This window comes from Eumetopias jubatus, unplaced genomic scaffold, assembly GCF_037043125.1.
Source record: "Eumetopias jubatus isolate StellerSeaLion01/CBP00866 unplaced genomic scaffold, mEumJub1_p1.0 scaffold_7, whole genome shotgun sequence".
In the NCBI taxonomy this organism is placed as follows: Eukaryota; Metazoa; Chordata; class Mammalia; order Carnivora; family Otariidae; genus Eumetopias; species Eumetopias jubatus.
The window spans coordinates 90,079,254-90,099,244 of NW_028274813.1; the positions used below are offsets into that span (position 1 = coordinate 90,079,254).

The following is a 19,991-nucleotide window of genomic DNA, read 5'->3' on the forward strand; positions in this document are numbered from 1 at the left end:
CATATGAATGAACAGATGGATGCACGAAAGATATACAGAAGTGAGCAAGGTTTAGAACAGCATGTACAGTATATTGTATGCATTAAATAGGACACACACTATACATATACATACACATGTATATGTATATATTATGCATATGTATTTGTATATGTATATAATGCTTATAATAGATCTACAAAAATATACACGAAAATGGTGTCTGAGAGATAAGAGGGAAATTTTTTTAGTTGCACATCCTTTTAAATTATTATTTTTACCTCCCCAAATATACATATGTATATGTATATATATAACCTGATATGAGAATTCTAAAAATAAAAATTTATATTATGAAGATTCATTATTATATTAGTATGGGACATATTACACTGTAAATGTTAATTATAATTATTTTTTAAATCTTTATATATGTAAAATCTTACAGATAATGTGAGAGTGAGGCATACTCATAATTACTATTCTACTAATAACACCTTTTTAGGAAGGCTTTATGAATAGTTTGCAATAGCATAACGTCTATGTTAGTGACCAAAAACTATGAGGAACACAGAGAGGTGTTTCCCTATAATCATTAAAAAAGTAAAACCCAAGAGAAATAAGTGCTGGTGTGAGTAAAACTAGGCACATTCTGTTAAGCAACAATGTAAAGCTTAGTTTCTGTTTTCACACTGAGTTGGTGCCTCCCAAGAAAACAGCACTGGTTGGTGATAGCACATAGAGATGAGACAAATGTCTGGAGGGGCCTAACATCTCCCTGCAGACTTTCATCCCCAAAATTAAACCCCCCCTTCCTCTCTTTCTATAGTAGCAATGCCATCAAGCTTAGCTATTAAGATAATATATCTAACAGAAATATATATTTTTTAAGGAAAAATGTTAGACTAATGCAGGTCCTTTGAAGAACATATGAAAATCAGAGTTTCAGTTCATCTGTTGAACTTGCTTGCATGGGCCTTTCACACAGCAATGAATGTCTGCTGCCTGATCAGAATCAGGCTTAACATGATAAGCAAATTTCCTTTCCAACACTGTTGGAGTCCTGGATTTCTTTTCCACAAAGGCCAAGATGGAACTAAATTAATCATAACTATTTCCTGGGGCCAGAAAATCATGCATATTTTACCACAGCGCAAGGACTTGGCCATGACCATCACCTTGTCCCTCCCCTGGTCTAGACCAAGACTCAAAAACTGGTCCATTCAGTTTACTGAACTTTTTCTTCCTACACCTGGGCCATACAAACACAAATTTTCCTCCACATATATAGTTAAAAACAGCCCATAACAAAAAGGAATAAAGGAAATGTTCAGCCACAAAATCAGATTGGACACCATCACCTGGTGACTCAAGATCATATAATCAAGCGACAGAACTACTCAAAAAGGAGCAACAATGAGAATGAAAAGAACGTAATAGAAAACGTCTGTGTATGCATACTGTCTGGGCTCATTTAACAGACTCCTCCAAGGAGATAAAATGGATCATTTTAGTAAGCTTCTATGGAGGCTTGAATTTAAACAATCTCACAAAGACAGATTTTTCTTTCAATCTGAACAATTTTAAGGAAAATGTATTCCCACCCTTCTTCAATTCAGGGAACTGACAGTCCTTATACAGTCAACCTGCCTAATTTAAATATTTCCTGCTGAAACATTTCCTGTAATAGGGACTTAGGAAGCCAGTGAAATGCTCAATTGCATGTACATAACACATAAACCACTGGTTAAAAACACCACTTTAAGACCGGCCACAGAAGCATTACTACCCCAATGAAATGAAGAACCCCTTACAACCTGAAAGAACCCAAGTTCTCCAAAAATTTGCCCTGCTCTGCCTCCAGGGTAGACATCGGAAAGGCAGTATCAACCCGAAAATTCAGTCCCTAATTTTAGTAAGCATAACTCAGAAGAGAGCCAACCCTTGACAGTGTCTTCCCTGACTCTGTCATTAGAATTCCTTTCTTTCCTTGCTCCCTTACCAATAGAGCATCTGCAAAGGTGCCCACAAGGCAAGCACTTTCCCCTAAACACAACCGGAATTGGTAAGAAGGGGAAGGAACGGGCTTCTCTCCGTCTCTCAGTCGCAGCTCCTCCCCTTCTTCCTCAAAGAATCCTTCTCGCCTCCAAAAATCGGCCGCGACAATGGCCCAAGATTCCTTCTAACCATGATATCGCCTCTAAAGCAGAAATCTTTAAAGAGCAGAAGCAAAGTGATTTAGCCTTGAACGGGGCGAGGGCTGGACACCCCCTGCACTTCTAAGGTGCCCCCAGGAGATCTTGTCAAGGATCCTTCTGGTGTGGAGAATCGACCCTGTCAGTTCCCTCCGGATCTTGATACTCGGGAGAAGAGGGAGGGGAGACCCACACCAAAGGAGATGGCCCGTTCCATTACCCTTTAAGCGCGTCGTGTCCGCCGCCGCCTCTTCTCTTGGCCCGGCTGGCTCTGGTTTCCTTCACGTTCCCAGCCTCCAAATTGGCGTCCGCCCCATGGCTCGTGTAGGACGCTAAGAGCACAGTAAATCCCAGGACGACCTCCAGCAGCCCTCCTCGCCGCATGATGCCGAGCGGCCGCCGGCTCCCGCCGCCTTTCGCCGCGCCCCGGGCTTGATCCGCGGCCGCCGCTGCGCCCTGAAGCGCGCCGCGCCGCCGGGGTCCCGCTCTCCCGCCGCCCGTCCGCCGGGCCGGGCTCCTCCCGCCTTCTCCAGGCGCTGCTCCCACTTCAGGCGGCCCCTGCCAGCTGCAACAGACAAATCGCCGAGGCGGGGGAGACGTTCAGGACACCGGGATGCTGAAGCCTTGGGGTCCCCATTCCCGAGCCCAGCCCGAGCGCCGCCTGCGCGTGGCGCAGTTACTTTGGGTAAGTGAAGACCGTTTGGTCCACAGCTGGCTGAAAAGCCCAGGCCCCCGCCGGCCGCGGCTCCAGCCAACCTCTCGGCCTCCCGGACGCCGCCTGAAAAGCGCGTCGCAGAGTACCCATGTCCCGAGCGGTTCTAAACCCCGGGGCCAATTTGCTGGGTTTATTATTATTTTTTTTAATGGCACAAAATACGCGCGATGCGCGCTTGAACGCCCCAGCTTCCCTGACTGTCTTCTCCGCCAAGCCGCGGGGCTGGAAGCCTGCCGCGCCGTCCCCGGCCGGCTCTGGGCGCTGCCACCGCCCGCCGAGCATCTGACACGGAGCCCGACACCGGGAGCCCCGGGCCAGGAAGCTGTCAGGCAGGGGAGGGCTAGCGCCAGCTGTGGACGTTCCGGGACAGCCCCTCACCCAGTCCCTGTCCCTGCCCTCAGCGCGGCGCAAACGCAAAAGCCTCCGTGGCTGCAGCTCCAGCCCCGGTGGCCGCCCGACCCCTGATGGGACCCTGGCTGCACCCACTGGAGAAGCGGTGGCTCCGGCTCCCGAGGTGGCGGCGGCTGTTCCTCGGTCCTGGCCGCAGCAGCCGCTGCCCCGCTCCGCCCGCAGCTGTCCCAGCTGTGGCCGCCTGTCCGCCTGTGGCACCCACAGTCTCTGCCGCGGCTCCCGCGGCCCCCTCCTTTCCCCACCTCTTCAAGTATCGTCTGCGCAGCGGTTTCTCGCGAGAGAAATACTTTTTTAAAAAAAAGAAAGAAAAAGAAAATGACACCCCCTCCTACATCCCCCTCATCGCCACCCCACCCCTCGGCCCCATCCATCCTCCCTTTCCACTCCCCTTTGCCAGCCACTGCCTCGGCGCGGGGGCCTCCCTCGCTCGCAGGATTAGCGCAGCTGGGAGAAGGCGGAGGTGATCAGGTTCTGCCCGGCCTGGGATTTTTCGTTTTGGGGTGAGGAGCTGGGGGAATGGGAAGAAGTGGAGTAGCGGGTTAGCTCTCTCTGCCGCTGGGAGGTCTAGACCCGAGATTAGCCTCTCCGGTGATCTGGGAAGCCCGGCGGGCGCGGAAGGCTGTGCCACCTGCACCAAGAACGCACGTTGGAGACGGCGGCCCCGGAGGCCCCAGCGACCCCGGCGCGAGGGGAGACGCGTCCTCACTGCCCGCGCCTCCCTGGCGCCGCCTCGCTGCGCCTCTCCGGCCCGGCACGCAGCGGGGACCTGAGTCCCGGAGGCTGGGGCAGGGCGCGTCGCGGGCCATGGCACCGGTAGCTACAGGGGCTGGTGTGCGGGGGTGGAAGGGGTCTCCGACGCTGCCACATGCCCCCTGGGTGTCGAGTGCCCACTTAGGGCACTGCTCTTCTGAGGCTTAGGTCAAGCCACCCAGGCTGATCCAAGATGCTGCAAGTGCCTGAGTGGAATCCCTCTAATTCACAGGCCTGTGAATGTTGGAAGTGAAGATTTGGGATGGGGGTGGTGAAGGGATGGTCCTCCTGCCCAGCCTACAGCTAACTAAGATTGGGCTTCTCCTAGCTCCTAGACAATCCTAGTTCACCTCCCCAAACACACACACACACACAGCCTCTCCAGGACAAGCAAGGCACAGTGTCTTTGGAGAATACAGTATTTATGGCATCCTTATATGGATAAGGCTCAGTGTTGCCTATACTCTGTAAAGGCTTGGGAGGGCAGGAAATCTCACCCTGGGTCCTGGCCGCTGTAACTGGAGACCCCAGAAAATCCCCGTGTGGCAGCCACAGCCGTCAAGCCAGAAGTAAGAGCTCAGCACAAACAGGAATCCTGTTGAAGGGGGCTTTCCTTATTTGCAATTGTTTGTGCCTAGATAATAGGGTATAGGGACCTGGGCAAGTTATTTAACCTCTTTCCGATTGCCAGATGGAAATAATAATGTTGACCACACAGAGTTATCATGGCCATGATGAGCCTGCTGAACAATGACAAGTGAACTTGGAAGATTGAAAACAGTGAAACTGTCAAAAATATGAGCCCATTTAAAGTCATAGTTCTAGAAGTATGTGGTGCTTAAGGTCTCACCTGTAAAACTTCTCTTAGCAGATTTATGAATTGGAGGCTTGGTCACACACTCTTGGTTGACATTCATCCAAGATGTAAATTTACTGAGCACCACCTATGTACCAACTGGTGCATGACTGAACCTGGCTCCATGGTGAGCAAGGCAGAAATGTGTTTTCCTTCACACAGCAGATAGTCTACAGGGAAACTTAACTTGAAAAAAATAATGATCCAATTGTTAAATGCCAAGAGGAAGAAATACTGGGTGCTTGCTTGGAGGATATATAACAGGGGGACTTGACCTAAGTTGGGACTGATCAGGGAAGGCTTTCCTGGGGAAGCGATATTTAACTTATGTCCAAACACTTAACTGGACTTTACATATGGTAGTGGCTCTCAACCCTGGCTATACAGAATGACCTGGGACCTTAAAGAAACAAAACAAAACAAAACTGACAGCACGAACCAGCCCCCAGAGTTCTGATTGAAATAGCCTCGACTGGAACCTTGATGTGGGCATTTTTTGTTTTTTTTAAGCTTCCCAGGTACAGAAAGGTAAGGGAGTTGTTCGGACAGGGAAGACGATCTAAGCAGAGGAATCATGGCTCAGGAGAAGCACGGCTGTTGGAGATCCAGGAAGCTCCCACAGTATTCTGGACTGTTCTTCGCCCTCTGAGGAATCTGGAAAATCTGCCCACTTTCCCTACACTCCAGCAGCATGTGAGACACTAATCTCTCTTAGAATCTTCCACTTGGTGACATGATGCACAGCAGCAGCTGAACACAGGCTTTTCTAAGGCTTTTGCCCACAAAACAAAGAGCAAACCTGGGTGCCCTGGAAGCCCCCTTCCAACATTTCTGAACAATTCTATTAGGTACTCCTAACTCAACTCCAAACTGCCTTCCCAGGTTTTATCTCTAAGGGAGAGATTTAGATTAAAGCTTGCTTCCGGCCTGTGCCCTTTTTTCCCTCCGCTTTTCCCCTTGGCTCCCCACTTCAGTAGAGCAGAGGCTTTCTACTTCCTCTTCATCTTGGTTGGGAGCTCCACACCCCATACACCGCCCTTTTGGGGCAATAAGTCTCATGGCTTAACCAAAAGGGGGTAAGAGGAAAAAAAAAAAAAAAAACCCTGATCCCTAGAAGACAAACGCACTTCTAAATATGTAAGAAATATCCCCGTTATCTAGGCAATCTACATATATTAGAGTAGCATGTTACCAGGAACAAAATTTGGTTAACAAATACAGAAATTCATGTCTTTGCAAAAAGATTTTCTTGATGCCAGTTGATCCAGGAGCCACTCTCTTTTAAACTCATTACAGTTTATAATACTGTTTGTAAAATAAGTCCAGGCTAGAATTCCCTTGTTCCTCCTCTGCATTTCAAAGGATTCTCACCCATTGTAAGAGTATCTTCTCAAATTCCTGTTGTTCATGAGGAATTTTTGCTCATGATGTCTCTCTTGTTCGAACTTCATTGCACCTAATTGAATCAGTCACTTAATGTATTAACTGTAATACATAATTAAAGTATGTTTGTGTGTGTCAAGCACTATGTCAGGCATTGACAATGAGAATATTTACATATTGTTTGGGTGAACTATAACTTTTTTCTGTAATTATTGTACTGATTCTCCCTAGCTGGATTACAGACCCTTAAGGACAAGGCTGTATTCCTTATTCAAGGAAATTTTTGTACGGTGTCCTGAAAACTGTTACAAAAGATAACTACTTTGTTGGCTGCTGTTTGATCATTTAGTATTCTGGCTTCCAGACCACTCTCATTACTCTATATCTACTGAATAAATATCTGTGTCAGCAATCTCAGTCTACAAGAAAACTAACTCTGGATAATTTAAACAAACAAAAAAATTGCTTAATGTATTATCAGGTTATGAGATGGCTCATTGAACCTGACTCTGGAATAAAATGGGAACTCATGCAGTTCTGGGTAGAGGCAGCAGAAACAAATGGAGAACGTCTTCAAGGTAATACTGTTTGTGTGAATCAATTCCAACCATTTTCATCCTTCTGCCACTTCTCTTAGGGTTCACATTCAAAGGCTAGGGTCCAACTGGCCTAGCTAGTTTAAGGAACCTGCCCACAGTACTAGTCAGGGGATGATGGAGCATCCTGATGCATGGTCCTAAAAAGATGCATGCCATGGGAAAGGGGTTACTCCATAAAGGATGACCAAAACACTATTACCCAAAACTGGGGGCATTTATGCTTGTCAGACACACACACACACACACACACACACACACACACACACACACACACACACACACACACACACACACACACACACACACAAATGTCCGGATGTCCCTGTACCACCTCAAGAGCTTTCAAGGACGTTTAGAGTTTACTGAGATAGAGCACTTCCAAGAGCCTAAGAAGAATACTCTAAAATCAGATTCTAGGTCTTTTATTGAAAACTAAAGCATTACTTTGTGAAATGAGTTAACTAGAACTTTCATGTAGCCCCAATTCTCTCCATTGATGGTGGCAAATAGATCCTTTATAATACAACCAGTCATAGCATCAAAAACTAGCTTTGGACTCACAGTGGAATACTGCTCACATTGTAGAATTTTGAACTTACAAAAACAGAATGCATATATAACAGCTACCAGAAACCATACCTACTTACATCAGACAAACAATACCAAATCACATACATCACCTCATTTAATCCTCACAATTTTTATGGTAGATTGAAAAACACGAGCACAATATTTCTTATCATCTTCCATCAAGAAATAGAGACTATCAGGTGCCTGAGTGGCTCAGTCGGTTAAGCATCTGCCTTCAGCTCAGGTCTTGATCCCAGCATCCTGGGATTGGGCCCCGAGTGGGGCTCCAGTGCTCAGCGGGGAGTCTGCATCTCCCTCCCCCTGCTCTAGTGCTCTCGCTCGTTCTCCCTTTCTCTCTCTCCCTCTCTCAAATAAATAAAATCTTTAAAAAAAGAAGAAGAAGGAGAAGAAGTGAAGACTATTTCCCTTTGAATCTGATTTGGTCTTGAGGCTTCCCTTAACCAATAGAAATATGGTGGAAGTGACGTTGTATGACTTCCAAGGCTAGGCCTTAAGAGACCTCGCAGCTTCCTCTTTTGCCTTGAGATGGGAGGGTAAACATTGGCCTCAAGATGTTAGGGCCCTAAGATAGCCATGCCTTGAAAAAGTCCAAGATGAAAAACTATGTCTCAACTAAGCTGAGACCCTCACCAAACTGCCAGCTAAATGCAGCTACAAGCGTGAGCTCAGTAGATCAGCATAATTGCCCAGTGAACTCATAGAATAAAGATATCGTTGTAGTTTTAAGCCTCTTAATTATTAGGATGGTCTATTATACAGGAATAGATAACTAATACAAACTTAGGAGGGAAAATATTTCTGTCTCAATTTTAATAGATAAATAAACTCACATTCAGAAAAGTCAAGAAACTCGCTCACATTCATAAAACTAGTACTAGAGGCAGGGCGAGGTTCAGAACCATGCCTTTGACAAGTCAAGGGTACTCTTCCTTTCATCACCACTACCTCGTCCACCTGGCACAAAAATGCCACTCAAGATCTAGGGTTGATGTAGATGGTAGCCACTCCCAATATCCGTAACACATGGTATTATTATGGATAATTCATTCCTTGAGCTTCATCGCAGTCTGAATGTACACTGCATCCTATGTGAGAGCTCCATTCACTGAATGCTGCAGTCACTAAGCTCTCCCCAGGAAATGAAAGGATCCTAACAGCTGCTCTAGTCAACTTCCCTGCCTCTTGGCTTCAGTTTCTAGTTCCTACTCATATAGAACAATTCCTTGTGTATAGCAGGTATTCAATGAAGAGTTGTTGAATGCACAGACGAATATGTGAACTTCCTTTCAAGATGGTTATACGATGGCAACCTAAAAACCTCACCCATTCTTCCTTATCACTCTGTGTGTTGAGGAAAGCCTTAAGGCTCCCACCTACTGATGGAGCCCTGCAACATCACATTGCCTGGTTGTGCTTTAGACGTTCCATCTTGGGAGGTAATAGGAGTGAATGGTTCTTGGCTTTGAAAAAGAACTGAAGGTCACGTTAAGTTGCCTGCTTGCTAGCAGAGTACTTCTATATATGTCCCATTTATTATTGTTTTTGTTGTTGTTGTTTAGTTCATGTATTCATTTAACCAACTTCAGTTGAAAGTCAGGCACAATATGCTAGCCATTGTCAGAAGCTGAGGATTGGACTGTGAAGGAGCTGCCATATCTCCCGTGAGAATCACAAGGTCTAGGGCATTGGAAGAGACCCCTTTAGTGACAACTACCATTTCTCAAGCCTGGGTTATGCGAACACTGTGTTCAGTGGGAAGTTAGTAATGGTCTTCCCTTTTACAGTTTTAGAGAGTTTGAGTTTAAGGAAGGGCAGTTTAAGTTGACATAAATAGATGTTCCTTTTAAAGAAAATTTGTACATGTTTCTGTCTGTATTTATACTCGGGCTCCTAAAAATTCCTGCTTCAATGTAAAATTCTGGCTTTGTGAGGGGGAAAAGTGAAAAAGAAAAAAAAAAAAACTTTAAAATGTATGCATGCTATTCAACAGGGAGGCGGAGGTCGGTAAGCTGGAACTGATGTTCCAGAAAGCTGACCCTGATCTGGATTACATTCAATACAGGCTGGAATATGAAATCAAGACTTACCATCCTGACACAGCAGGCAAGCTGTCACCACTGAGAAAAGAAGAGAAAACTGCGGCAGAGCAATTAAAATCTTTCATGTCAGACTTATGAAGAAATGGACTTGCAAAAGGGAATTCTAATGGAGAAGGGATCTATCCCAGAAAGATTTAGGAAGATGTCTTGTTAGCACTTGATGACTAGAGGTGGGGGGAGGGAGAAGAAAAGATTTGGCTGGAGTGACTGGATAATGATGCCTTTCACAAGAGAGGGGACTATAAAAAGGGCAGATATTATAGGAATAGAGTTTAGCCAAAAGGATGGAATGGGAATAAAGAGACTTAAAAATATATATGCATACACACTTAGTCTTATAATTTCGAGCAAGGAAGTCACATAACTCTATTTTGCATCTGTTTTTGTGTAATTGGGATAATACGGATGTCCTGACCTATCACGAAAGGATATATGTGCTATCAGTCAGATGTGAATGAGCATGCTTTGGAAGTTAAAGGATAGAAAAAATATTTGTATTACATTATATGTATGTATATAATTTTACTTTTGAAAGTTTTGATTATAGATAGTGGTCACATTATTAATGAGACTACTAATATGTGACCTATCGTCCTCCACAAAAGCTAACTTTAGTAATAATAAATTGGCTTTTCTGTGAAAAAAATAAAAAATAAAATGTATGCATGCTAGAGAAGGAATGTGATTTTTTTCATTTTAATTATTTTCAGAGGTTTTCTTCTAGAAATATTTGAGCTATTTCAAGAAAAGGGCATTTTTTGTAAGTATTTTCCCATAATCCCACCACCCTCACACAATTGTTTTTATTTATTTATTTTTTTGCTTCCCTCTCTAGTCTGTGTCCATATGGTGCGATTTATACAGTCTCACCAAGGTGTATGCATGTGTATAGTTTTGGGTTCTGCCAAAGAGGGAAGAGAATTTGTTCAGCACTGCAGTGTTTAAACTTCACATTTTGCAGATGAGGTTCCTGGGTGAGGTTTGCCTGGCTGTACTTCTGGCAGAAAGCATGCACAACTGTTAAATTATGTTATTGAAATAACTTTCATTACCTCAATCCCCCAAAGCAAACAGTTCCTCCCCACCCAAAACAAAAGCTCTGCTTCCCAGACTTCATTTCATCTGTGTTTGCCATGAGTTCTGTGACCCACCCTGGTATTCCCTGTCATTTTTTTTTCTACCAGACATAACAGATACCAGCTCAACAGCAGAGGGGAATAGAGAATAAGACCTGGACAACAAGAAAGGACATAACATTGCAGCTGTCACAAATTAAAAACACCTTCTCCCTCAGCTCCATTCAACAGCATTTGCCGAACACCAGCTCTGTGCTCCACAGTATGGTAGACCCTGCAGAAGCCACCATAGAGTGTCAGCACTGGGTCCTCCCAGAAAGTTTACACCCTCTCTCAGAAGGGAGACATCAAGTGCCTACAGCAGAGGTCAGCAAACTTTCCATAAAATGACAGTCACTAAATATTTTAGGCTTTGTGGGCAGAGGGAAAAGAAAGCAAATTTCCACAAAATTTACTGACAAAAATTAATATTTATGGACACCAAATTTAAATATCACATAATATTCACATGAAACAAAATACTAGTCTTCTAGAAGATAGCAGGAGAGGAAGAATGAAGGGGAGTAAGTCGGAGGAGGAGACAAACCATGAGAGACGATGGACTCTGAAAAACAAACTGAGGGTTCTAGAGGGGAGGGGGGTGGGGGGATGGGTTAGCCTGGTGATGGGTATTAAGGAGGGCACGTTCTGCATGGAGCACTGGGTGTTATGCACAAACAATGAATCATGGAACACTACATCGAAAACTAATGAGGTAATGTATGGTGATTAACATAATAATAAAAAAATTAAAAAAAATACTAGTCTTCTCTTGGAGTTTTTCAACAATTTAAAAGTGCAATAATAATTCTTAGCCTGGGGCGCCTGGGTGGCTCAGTTGGTTAAGCGACTGCCTTCGGCTCAGGTCATGATCCTGGAGTCCCGGGATCGAGTCCCACATCGGGCTCCCTGCTCAGCAGGGAGTCTGCTTCTCCCTCTGACCCTCTTCCCTCTCGTGCTCTCTATCTCTCATTCTCTCTCAAATAAATAAATAAAATCTTTAAAAAAAATAATAATAATAATAATTCTTAGCCTGCAGGCCATATAAAAACAGGCTGTGGGATGAGATGAGGCCCCTGGGCCATGGTTTGCCAACCCCTGATGGAGAAGACTGAAGCAAGCACAGAAAATGCCTGGGATTAGCCTGCAAAATGGGTGGCACCAAGACAGAAGTCCAGGGAGGAGAGAGGTAGGGTGGGGTGGGGTGGGCTTGTCCAGTCGGGAAGACTTAATGGAAGAGATGGGATTTGAGCAGAGCCTTGAAGGGAGGGTAGGATTTGGCTGCCTGAAACAGTCTGGGAGAACATTCCAGTGGAACCGATGAGCATGAGGCAAAGGCACAAAGGGAGGAAAGATCATGGGCCAAAGGAGACTATGAGGTGTTTCCCCATCCTTCACTGTGACATACCTCTAGCTCTCCAAGGCTTCTGTGACACGCCCTGGGCCCGGTGCTGATGGAGGGGAGGGGTCCTGGGGGCTTGTGGGAGAAGGCCTTAAATGACCATGATTAATCATGTTATATGAATATTTACAGTACTCATCACCCAAGCTTGTTGGAAACACTGAGATTGGATCAGTAGTTTAAAACTGATAGAGGACAAACTAGACTTTATTTTTCTTCATCAGGAGACTGTTCAGGTTTCAATTAGTCACCTATTTGAAGGAATTTCTGTGGACAGCTAGCTTTTCTCAGGATCTTAATAATATTCTAATCATACCAGAAAATGCCACGTGCCCTAACCCAAATTTTCATGGTCATTCTCAAGGTCTGAATCAAGTTAGGAATGACAGGTAGCTTTGCTTAGTGACATTTATTTTTTCCTACAGGTTTTTGTTTTTACTTTCAATCTGAATTTTCTCTAAGAAGTTAGTAATTAGTGGATACTAGTAAATACTGGATACCTTAAGAAAAAATGTTCTTCCTGCCTGACTTTATCTATTCCCATGATTTCACCTCCTTCTCATAAAATGCTACTAACTCCCAGATCTGTATCTCCAGTCCAAATATCTCCCTAGAGCTTCAAATTTAGCTGCCCAAGTTCTTGCTGGGTGTCCCCACCTCATCCTCCCCCCAGGCTGGGCCGCAGCCTCCAAGATCATCCCCAAAGATCTCCACCTCTTGGTACTCATGCCCTTGGGTAATCTCCACCCCTTGAGTGTGGGCTGGACCTAGTGACTCACTTTTAGCAGCTAGAGGGTGGCAGAGGTGTTGAGATGTCACTTGTGATATTAAGTTACAGAAAGACTTGGATTTCATCTTGCTTGCCCTTTCTTGCTCTCCTGCTGGGTCATGTTGCTGGAAGCCAGCTGCTGTGTTCTGAGCTGTCCTATGGAGAGGCTCTGTGGCAAGGAACCAAGAGAGCCCAACAGCCAGTGAAGACCCAAGGCCCTCAGTACAATAGTCCTGGATGAACCCACTTCTGCTAACAACCACAGGTGAGCCTGGAAGCCTTCCACTGAGACCACAACCCCAGCCAACAACTTGATTGCAGCTGCAAGAGATCTGGAGCCCAAGGCACAGAGCTGAGCAGTGCACACAGAGACCCACAGAAACTGAGATAATAAATGTGTGGTGTTTGCAGCCACTAAATTTTGAGCTAATTCATTCCACAGAAATAGATAACTGATATAACAGCAAACTCCCTAAACCCGTTCCTTCCCCTAAATTCTCTGTTTCTGCTGCCGGGAACTGCCATATATCCACTCACCTATGCTAGACATCCTTCATTTGTGTTTCTTACATCTACAAAAGCTCGAATGCTTTTGTATTTTTCAATCACAATTGACATGACTTAGCTGAAAATTTGCCTCCTGTGAGTTCCAGCTGGAAATCAAGCCATTTGTGCTACATAACATGCTGCAGCAGGAAATTTCTCTATTTCTACATGATTTTCTGCTAGCAACGATATTAGTGACATCATATTATATAACTTTCCACAGATAATCAACCCCTGGGAAGTGTCCAGAGTGATAGAATGGGAGAAAGGAGAGCCTGGGAAACTCTAAAAAACGATGCCTGTAGCTTGAACGTCAACTGCAGAAATAGGGATGGGACAAGCATTGGATTAGAAGACAAATGTGGGTCCTGGTCTGGGCTTCACTCCTAATCTGCTGTGTTCTTGGCAATTCGCTTTACTTCGGGAGGCCTCAGTTTCCTCTTCAAGAAAACGAGGGGGTTAAATTTCAGTGGAAAGCAGAGTCCTGGGTGGGTTGCTTCAAGATGAACTAAGGAGCTTGTCAAAATTCAGATTCCTGTCCCGAATACTTACACCATGCTGATTCAGTAGGTCTGAGATGTGGCCTAGAAATCTGTATTTCTAAAGTGACCAGCTCCCCGAAGTATATCCAGGTATAGAAATCCTTAACTTTACCCTCTCTAAGCAAATTTGCAATTCTAGTGCTATAATTGCCAAGTAGTTTCTATTTTATGCCAGTTCTACTTTGCGTGTACTTTATATAACATACAAAAGATTAAAAATTTATAGGATGATTTTGTGTGTGTGCATATATGTGTAAAGGGGTTCTATGCACAATTTCCAAGGTATGTGGGGTTGGGGGTTTCTTCACAACACCAAGGAGCAGTTCTTGGACACCAGCTAGGTGTCCCATAATTCAACTCACTTCCGACACTATCTACCAGAGATAGCATCATATTCCAAGGGCTAAGGACTCAGTCTCATGAGGTGCCCTCCACTTGAGATGCCAGTCACACACCCACTTTGTTATCTGTGCTTCTGGCCAACCGACTACAGACTGGAGATTCCAACAACCCCCTCCTTGGGTTACAGGTTAAGGGCTCACTCCTATAAGACTGCCCCCTCCCCTTTAGGTGCCAATCACAAGTCCAAGTTGTCACCTGTATTTCTGACCTAACAGCTATAAATCAGACATTCCATCACCTTTCTTGGGTCTAATTAATCTGCTAGAGTAGCTCACAACTCAGAGTAACATTCTACTTACTAGATGACAGGTTTATTATCAAAACAGATAACTTGGGAACAGCCAGATGGAAGAGATGCAGGGGACAGGGGGTGGAGCTTCTATGCTATTTCGGGGTGCACCACTCTCCCTAAATCCAAACATGTTCACCAACCTGGAAGCTCTCCAAATTCCCTCCATTTTTTTTGTGTTTTTATGGAAGATTCATTACATAGGCATGATTGATTAATTCATTGGCCATTAGTGATTGATTCAACCTCCAGCCCATTTCTTCTCCCTCAGGAATCAGGGGTTGGGTCTAGTAGTTCTACCCCTCTATTCATGGTTGATTCTACTGGCAACCAGCCCCTATCCGTAGGTGATTTCCAAAAGTCATCTCATTAACATAAACCCAACTGTGGTGGAAAGGGACCTGTTATGAACAACAAAACACCCATTTACCTTTTTGGCTCTGAAGCTTTAAATATTATAAAAAATGATGCTCCCATTCCTCTCATCACTCAGGAAATTCCAAGAGTTGTGGAAGCTATGAGCGAGGAACTGTGCACAAAGACCAAATATATATGAGAAATATATTTTGGTAACTTGAATGACAAAATATATATTTACTATAAATCATGATATCCCATTTTCTCCCATTTTATCTTCTTCCAAAATCCTAATGGATCTCTTTGCATAGTGCCTGGAACACGTCCACCTCATTGGGATACCCACCGGCGACTATGACAAGTCTATTGGAATTGGGTGAAGAGAGACACAAAGGTCCAGGAATACCAAAGATAAACAGGTTAGCAGCTGGGTTTCTTATACTCATCCACAGTACTGCTTGGTATTGCATGGAATAATGAGAAGTAAAAGATACTGGCCAAAAAAACTTATAAACTAGATGGGTGTGTGTGTGTGTGTGTGTGTGCACGTGTGTGCATGCGTGCACACACACACAAGAATTAGCTAGCCCTTCTTCTCTGAACCCGAAAGCCAATCTCAACATAGTGTCACATTTTATTTGTTCAAGCTGCCACAACAAAATACCATAGACTGGGTGGCTTAGATAATAGACATTTATTTCTCACAGTTTTGAAGGCTGGCAAGTCCAAGATCAAAGTGCTAGCCTAAGAAGCCACTGTGGAAAACAGTATGGAGTTTCCTCAAAAAGTTTAAAATAGAATTACCATATAATCCAGTAATTCTTCTACTGAGTATTTATCCAAAGAAAACAAAAACATTAATTCAAAAAGATACATGCTCCCCTATGTTTAGTGCAGCATTATTTACAATAGCCGAATTATGGAAGCAGCCCAGTATCCACTGATAGATGAGTGGATAAAGAAGATGTGGTATCTTATACATATATCAATATATATACATATATAAATATATATTATACATATATATAAATATGTACACAAACACAATGGAATATTACTCAGCTATAAAAAAGGAATGAAATCTTGCCATTTGCAACAACATGGATGGATCTGGAGGATATAATGCTAATTGAAATAAGTCAATCAGAGAAAGACAAATACCATATGATTTCACTCACATGTGGAATTTAAGAAACAAAACAAATGAACAAAGAAAAAAAGAGACCAACAAACAAACAAGCAAACACACCAGACTCTTAAGAGAACAAACTGATGGTTGCCAAAAGAGAAGTGGGTGGGGGAATGGGTAACACTGGTGAAGGGGAACAAGAGTATGCTTATCCTGATCACCACTGAGTAATGCATAGAAGTGTTGAATCACCATATTGTACACTTGAAACTAATACAACACCATATGTTAATTATACTAGAATTTAAAACTAAATAAATAAATTTTTAAAGTGCTGGCCTATTCAGTTCCTGGTGTAGGAGCAGAAAACTTTCCTTTCTTCCCTTCTAGGTTCTTTGGCTGGCCTAAAAATTAAATTCACATAAGATAGATTAACAGGAAAAAAAATTTAGTTTTGTATGTACAGGAGCTACATAAAAAATATGAAACTCAAAGAAGTGATACATCTTTTAGAGAAATAATAAATTTGTGAAGAATTGACAACAAAGAAGTTTGGACTTGGGGTAGTAAGTAAGTGAAGAAGCAACAAGGTTTGTTTACACAATTTTGACCCTAACTTCCTTATTTCTGGTGGTAAGGGATGACTTGTACCCTCCTGGTTCAAGGAGGGTACCTTTCACATGGGAGATTTATTTTCTGCTTTCAAGGGGACTAAGGAAGATCAGAGTGTCCTTGTACCAACTGTTTTTTAGGGAAATTTAATTTAAAATAATATGCCAAAATGACACATTTCGGGGTGGCATATTCCGCTCCCCTCCACTGGTAAGGGCCATATCCCTGGCTTACAGATGGTGACCTTCTCTCTGCATCCTCATATGGCAGAGAGCAAACAATCTCTCTCTCTTCTTCTTCTTATAGCCACTAATCCCATCATGGGTGCCACATCCTCATGATGTCATCTAACCCTAATTACTTCCCAAAGATCCAATCTCAAAATACCATCACACTGGGGGTTAGGACTTCAACATATGAATTCTGAGGGTACACAAATACTCAGTCCATAACACACACATACACACACAAGAAACAGAACCTGACTTAATGAGAAAACATCTGATGCAATCTTCAATAAAAAGTTATGTAAATCCTTACTGAAGTTCTCTTGAGGAGGTGTAAAGGGAAAATTGTGCCACACCACACATGGCAAGACTTTCTCTGCTGTAGAAATCCTTCCCTCAACTCCTCTTTTCTCTTTCTCCAAATCTCTCAGATCAACAACTTCACCTACCCTCACCCTGGTTCTCTTCCTCTCCTCCCTCCACTCTCTCCTGGGATTCTTCAGCCTACCTCCCTGTCCACAAGCCCTTTGGTTGGGTAGAGTTACTTCTCCCTTCTCTCAGCTTCTCCCATGTGTTCCACAAAAGAAAAGGTCAGCCTGGGATTCTCCTTCAGTTGAAGGGTGACACAGGGTCATAGATATGTCTAATATAATATTTTTAACCTGTACACTGTGAAAATGGAACCAACATGCTTAAATACTAAGTAGGTAGAGAAGTGGAGATCTAGATGTTCAGAGGAGAAAGTGAGAACTCTACGCCAGAGAGGCCATGGAGGAAAGAAGAGATGAGGGAAAGGTTGAAAACTTGTGACAATCTTTTACAGGTGAGTAGCAGAGCCCTTCTCTCCCATGGGAAGAGGAACTCTCGTACAGGAAGGGCCAAAGACAGGGAAGTATACCACCTGTTTAGAAAATGGACAAAACCAGGTGGCCTATAAATGGGAAGAAGAGTGAAAGACGAGATTAGGAAGTGGAGCCAGAAGACTGAGGACTTAAGGAAATATACCCCATTAAAGAATATAGAACATGGGAGTGACATGATTTAGAAAATTAATTCTCTGTCACTATGCTGGAAGGATGGAAGAACAGAAACCTTTTTAAGAAAGGAGGTCAGGAAGCTAATGCAGCCTCTGGGTCTTAGTGATGAGGGTGAGCTCCAGGGATGTGGCAGCACACATGAAACAGAATAGAAAAATTACTGTGTGATTTCATGGTAGAAGCATCACGGCTGGGTAAATGACTGGATATGAAAAGCAATGGAGAGGTGAAGCCCAAGATGACAGTGAGACTTGAAACTGGTTGGATGGGGGATGACCAGAAATGGGCCTGGAGGAGGAGAGAAATTGGGAATGTGGAAGGAAGAAGATGGTGAGTTTGATGCTTGTTACATGTGGAAGTTCTAAAGACAGCTCAGCTGAGCTGGAGTAGCCAGTAGGCAAAGGAGATGCAGAGGGTTGTTTTGGAGAGACTGGGGGTTTAGACTGGTGAGCGCCTGTAAGAAATTATATTTACCAGGTAATTAAAATTGAATTTTCCTATAGTTTAGAGTTTTGATTCCTAATAAACATGCAAATCGACCTGGAAAGGATAACCCTGTTGTTAACCAGCATTTGTCCTTTGAGTTTCAGATATATTCTTGGGAACCGATTCTGATAACAAGAAGGGTAGAAATTTTGAGTAACTAAATAGGAAAGAAGGGATACCCTCTAGATACTAGAAACAAGACTCTGCTTCTGGCAAATACCAGGAGAAAAAAGACCTGCAAACCTCCATTTGTGGTCAGAATTTTGGGAATGACTAAGAAACTACACTCATGTAATTGTATTCACTTCTGGATGATTTGTGAATGATAAATATTATAACAGCATGTGGATATTCAAATGACATCAATAAAAGAAAGCTTTGCGAATGTTTTTCATTCTTTTAAGAGAAGACAATTATTTAAAACCTGTCTCCAATGTTTATAGCAGCATTATCAACAATAGCTAAGTTACGGAAAGAGCCCAATGCCTGTTAACTGATGAATGGATAAAGATGTAGTGTATATAAATACAATGGAATATTACTCAGCCATTGAAAAGAATGAAATCTTGCTATTTGCAATGATGTGATGGAGCTAAAGAGTATTATGCTAAGCGAAATAAGTCAGTCAGAGAAAGACAAATACCGTATGATTTCACTCATGCATGGAATTTAAGAAACAAAACAAATGAACATCAGGGGAAAAAAAGAGAGGCAAACCAAGAAACAGACTCCTAACTATAGAGAACAAACTGAGGGTCCAGGGAGGCAAGGTGGTGGGGGATGGGTTAAATAGGTGATGGGGATTAAGGAGGGCACTTGTGATGAGCACTGGTGTTGTAAGTGTTGAATCACTAAATTCTACACCTGAAACTAATACATATGCTGTATATTAACTAACTGGAATTTAAATAAAAATTTGGAAAGAAAAAATAAAAAATTTAAAAAATCAAAATAAAACCTGTTTATAATCTGCAATAACAAATTTACATTTCCAGAGTTAAATCTGTAGCTCTTAACTTATGATTTGAGAATACTTTAGAATTACTCTCTTGATCAGGAACCTAGAGGTTCCTGTTGTTGATTTTAAACTAGAATGTTTTCATGTGATGCTTCAGACCACTAACCTCCAACTTTTTACCCCCAAAGTCTCTTTCATTAATATTTTGAAAAGATTTTATTTATTTATTTGAGAGGGAGAGACAGAGATAGCGACAGAGATAGCGAGAGAGAACACAAGTGGGGTGGAGGGGGTGAAGCAGCTCCCTGCTAAGCAGGGAGCCTGATGCAGGACTTGATCCCAGGATCCCGGGGCTACGACCGGAGCCGAAGGCAGATGCCTAACCAAATGAGCTGCCCAGGCACCCCTCCTTTCGTTAATTTTTAACCAGAGACCTATGCTTGAAAGGTTTTCTCCATATTTACTGAGTAAAAATAAATATCCATTTTCATCAGTCTAGGAGCCCATCAGCACAAAATAACCAGCATTAGAAAGCAAAGTTG

The 19,991-nt window shown here is 43.3% G+C and overlaps 1 protein-coding gene across 1 annotated transcript in view; it reads right to left on the reverse strand.

The window, feature by feature from the left end:
• FBN1 (fibrillin 1) overlaps positions 1-2,573 on the reverse strand; it is a 222,989-nt gene extending 220,416 nt beyond the window's left edge. Inside the window, exon 1 of the mRNA XM_088025122.1 lies at positions 2,395-2,573. Coding sequence (XP_087881248.1) covers positions 2,395-2,558 — 164 coding nt within the window. The 5' untranslated portion in view covers positions 2,559-2,573. The remainder of the gene's footprint in view (positions 1-2,394) is intronic.
• Between the last annotated feature and the right edge of the window lie 17,418 nt (positions 2,574-19,991).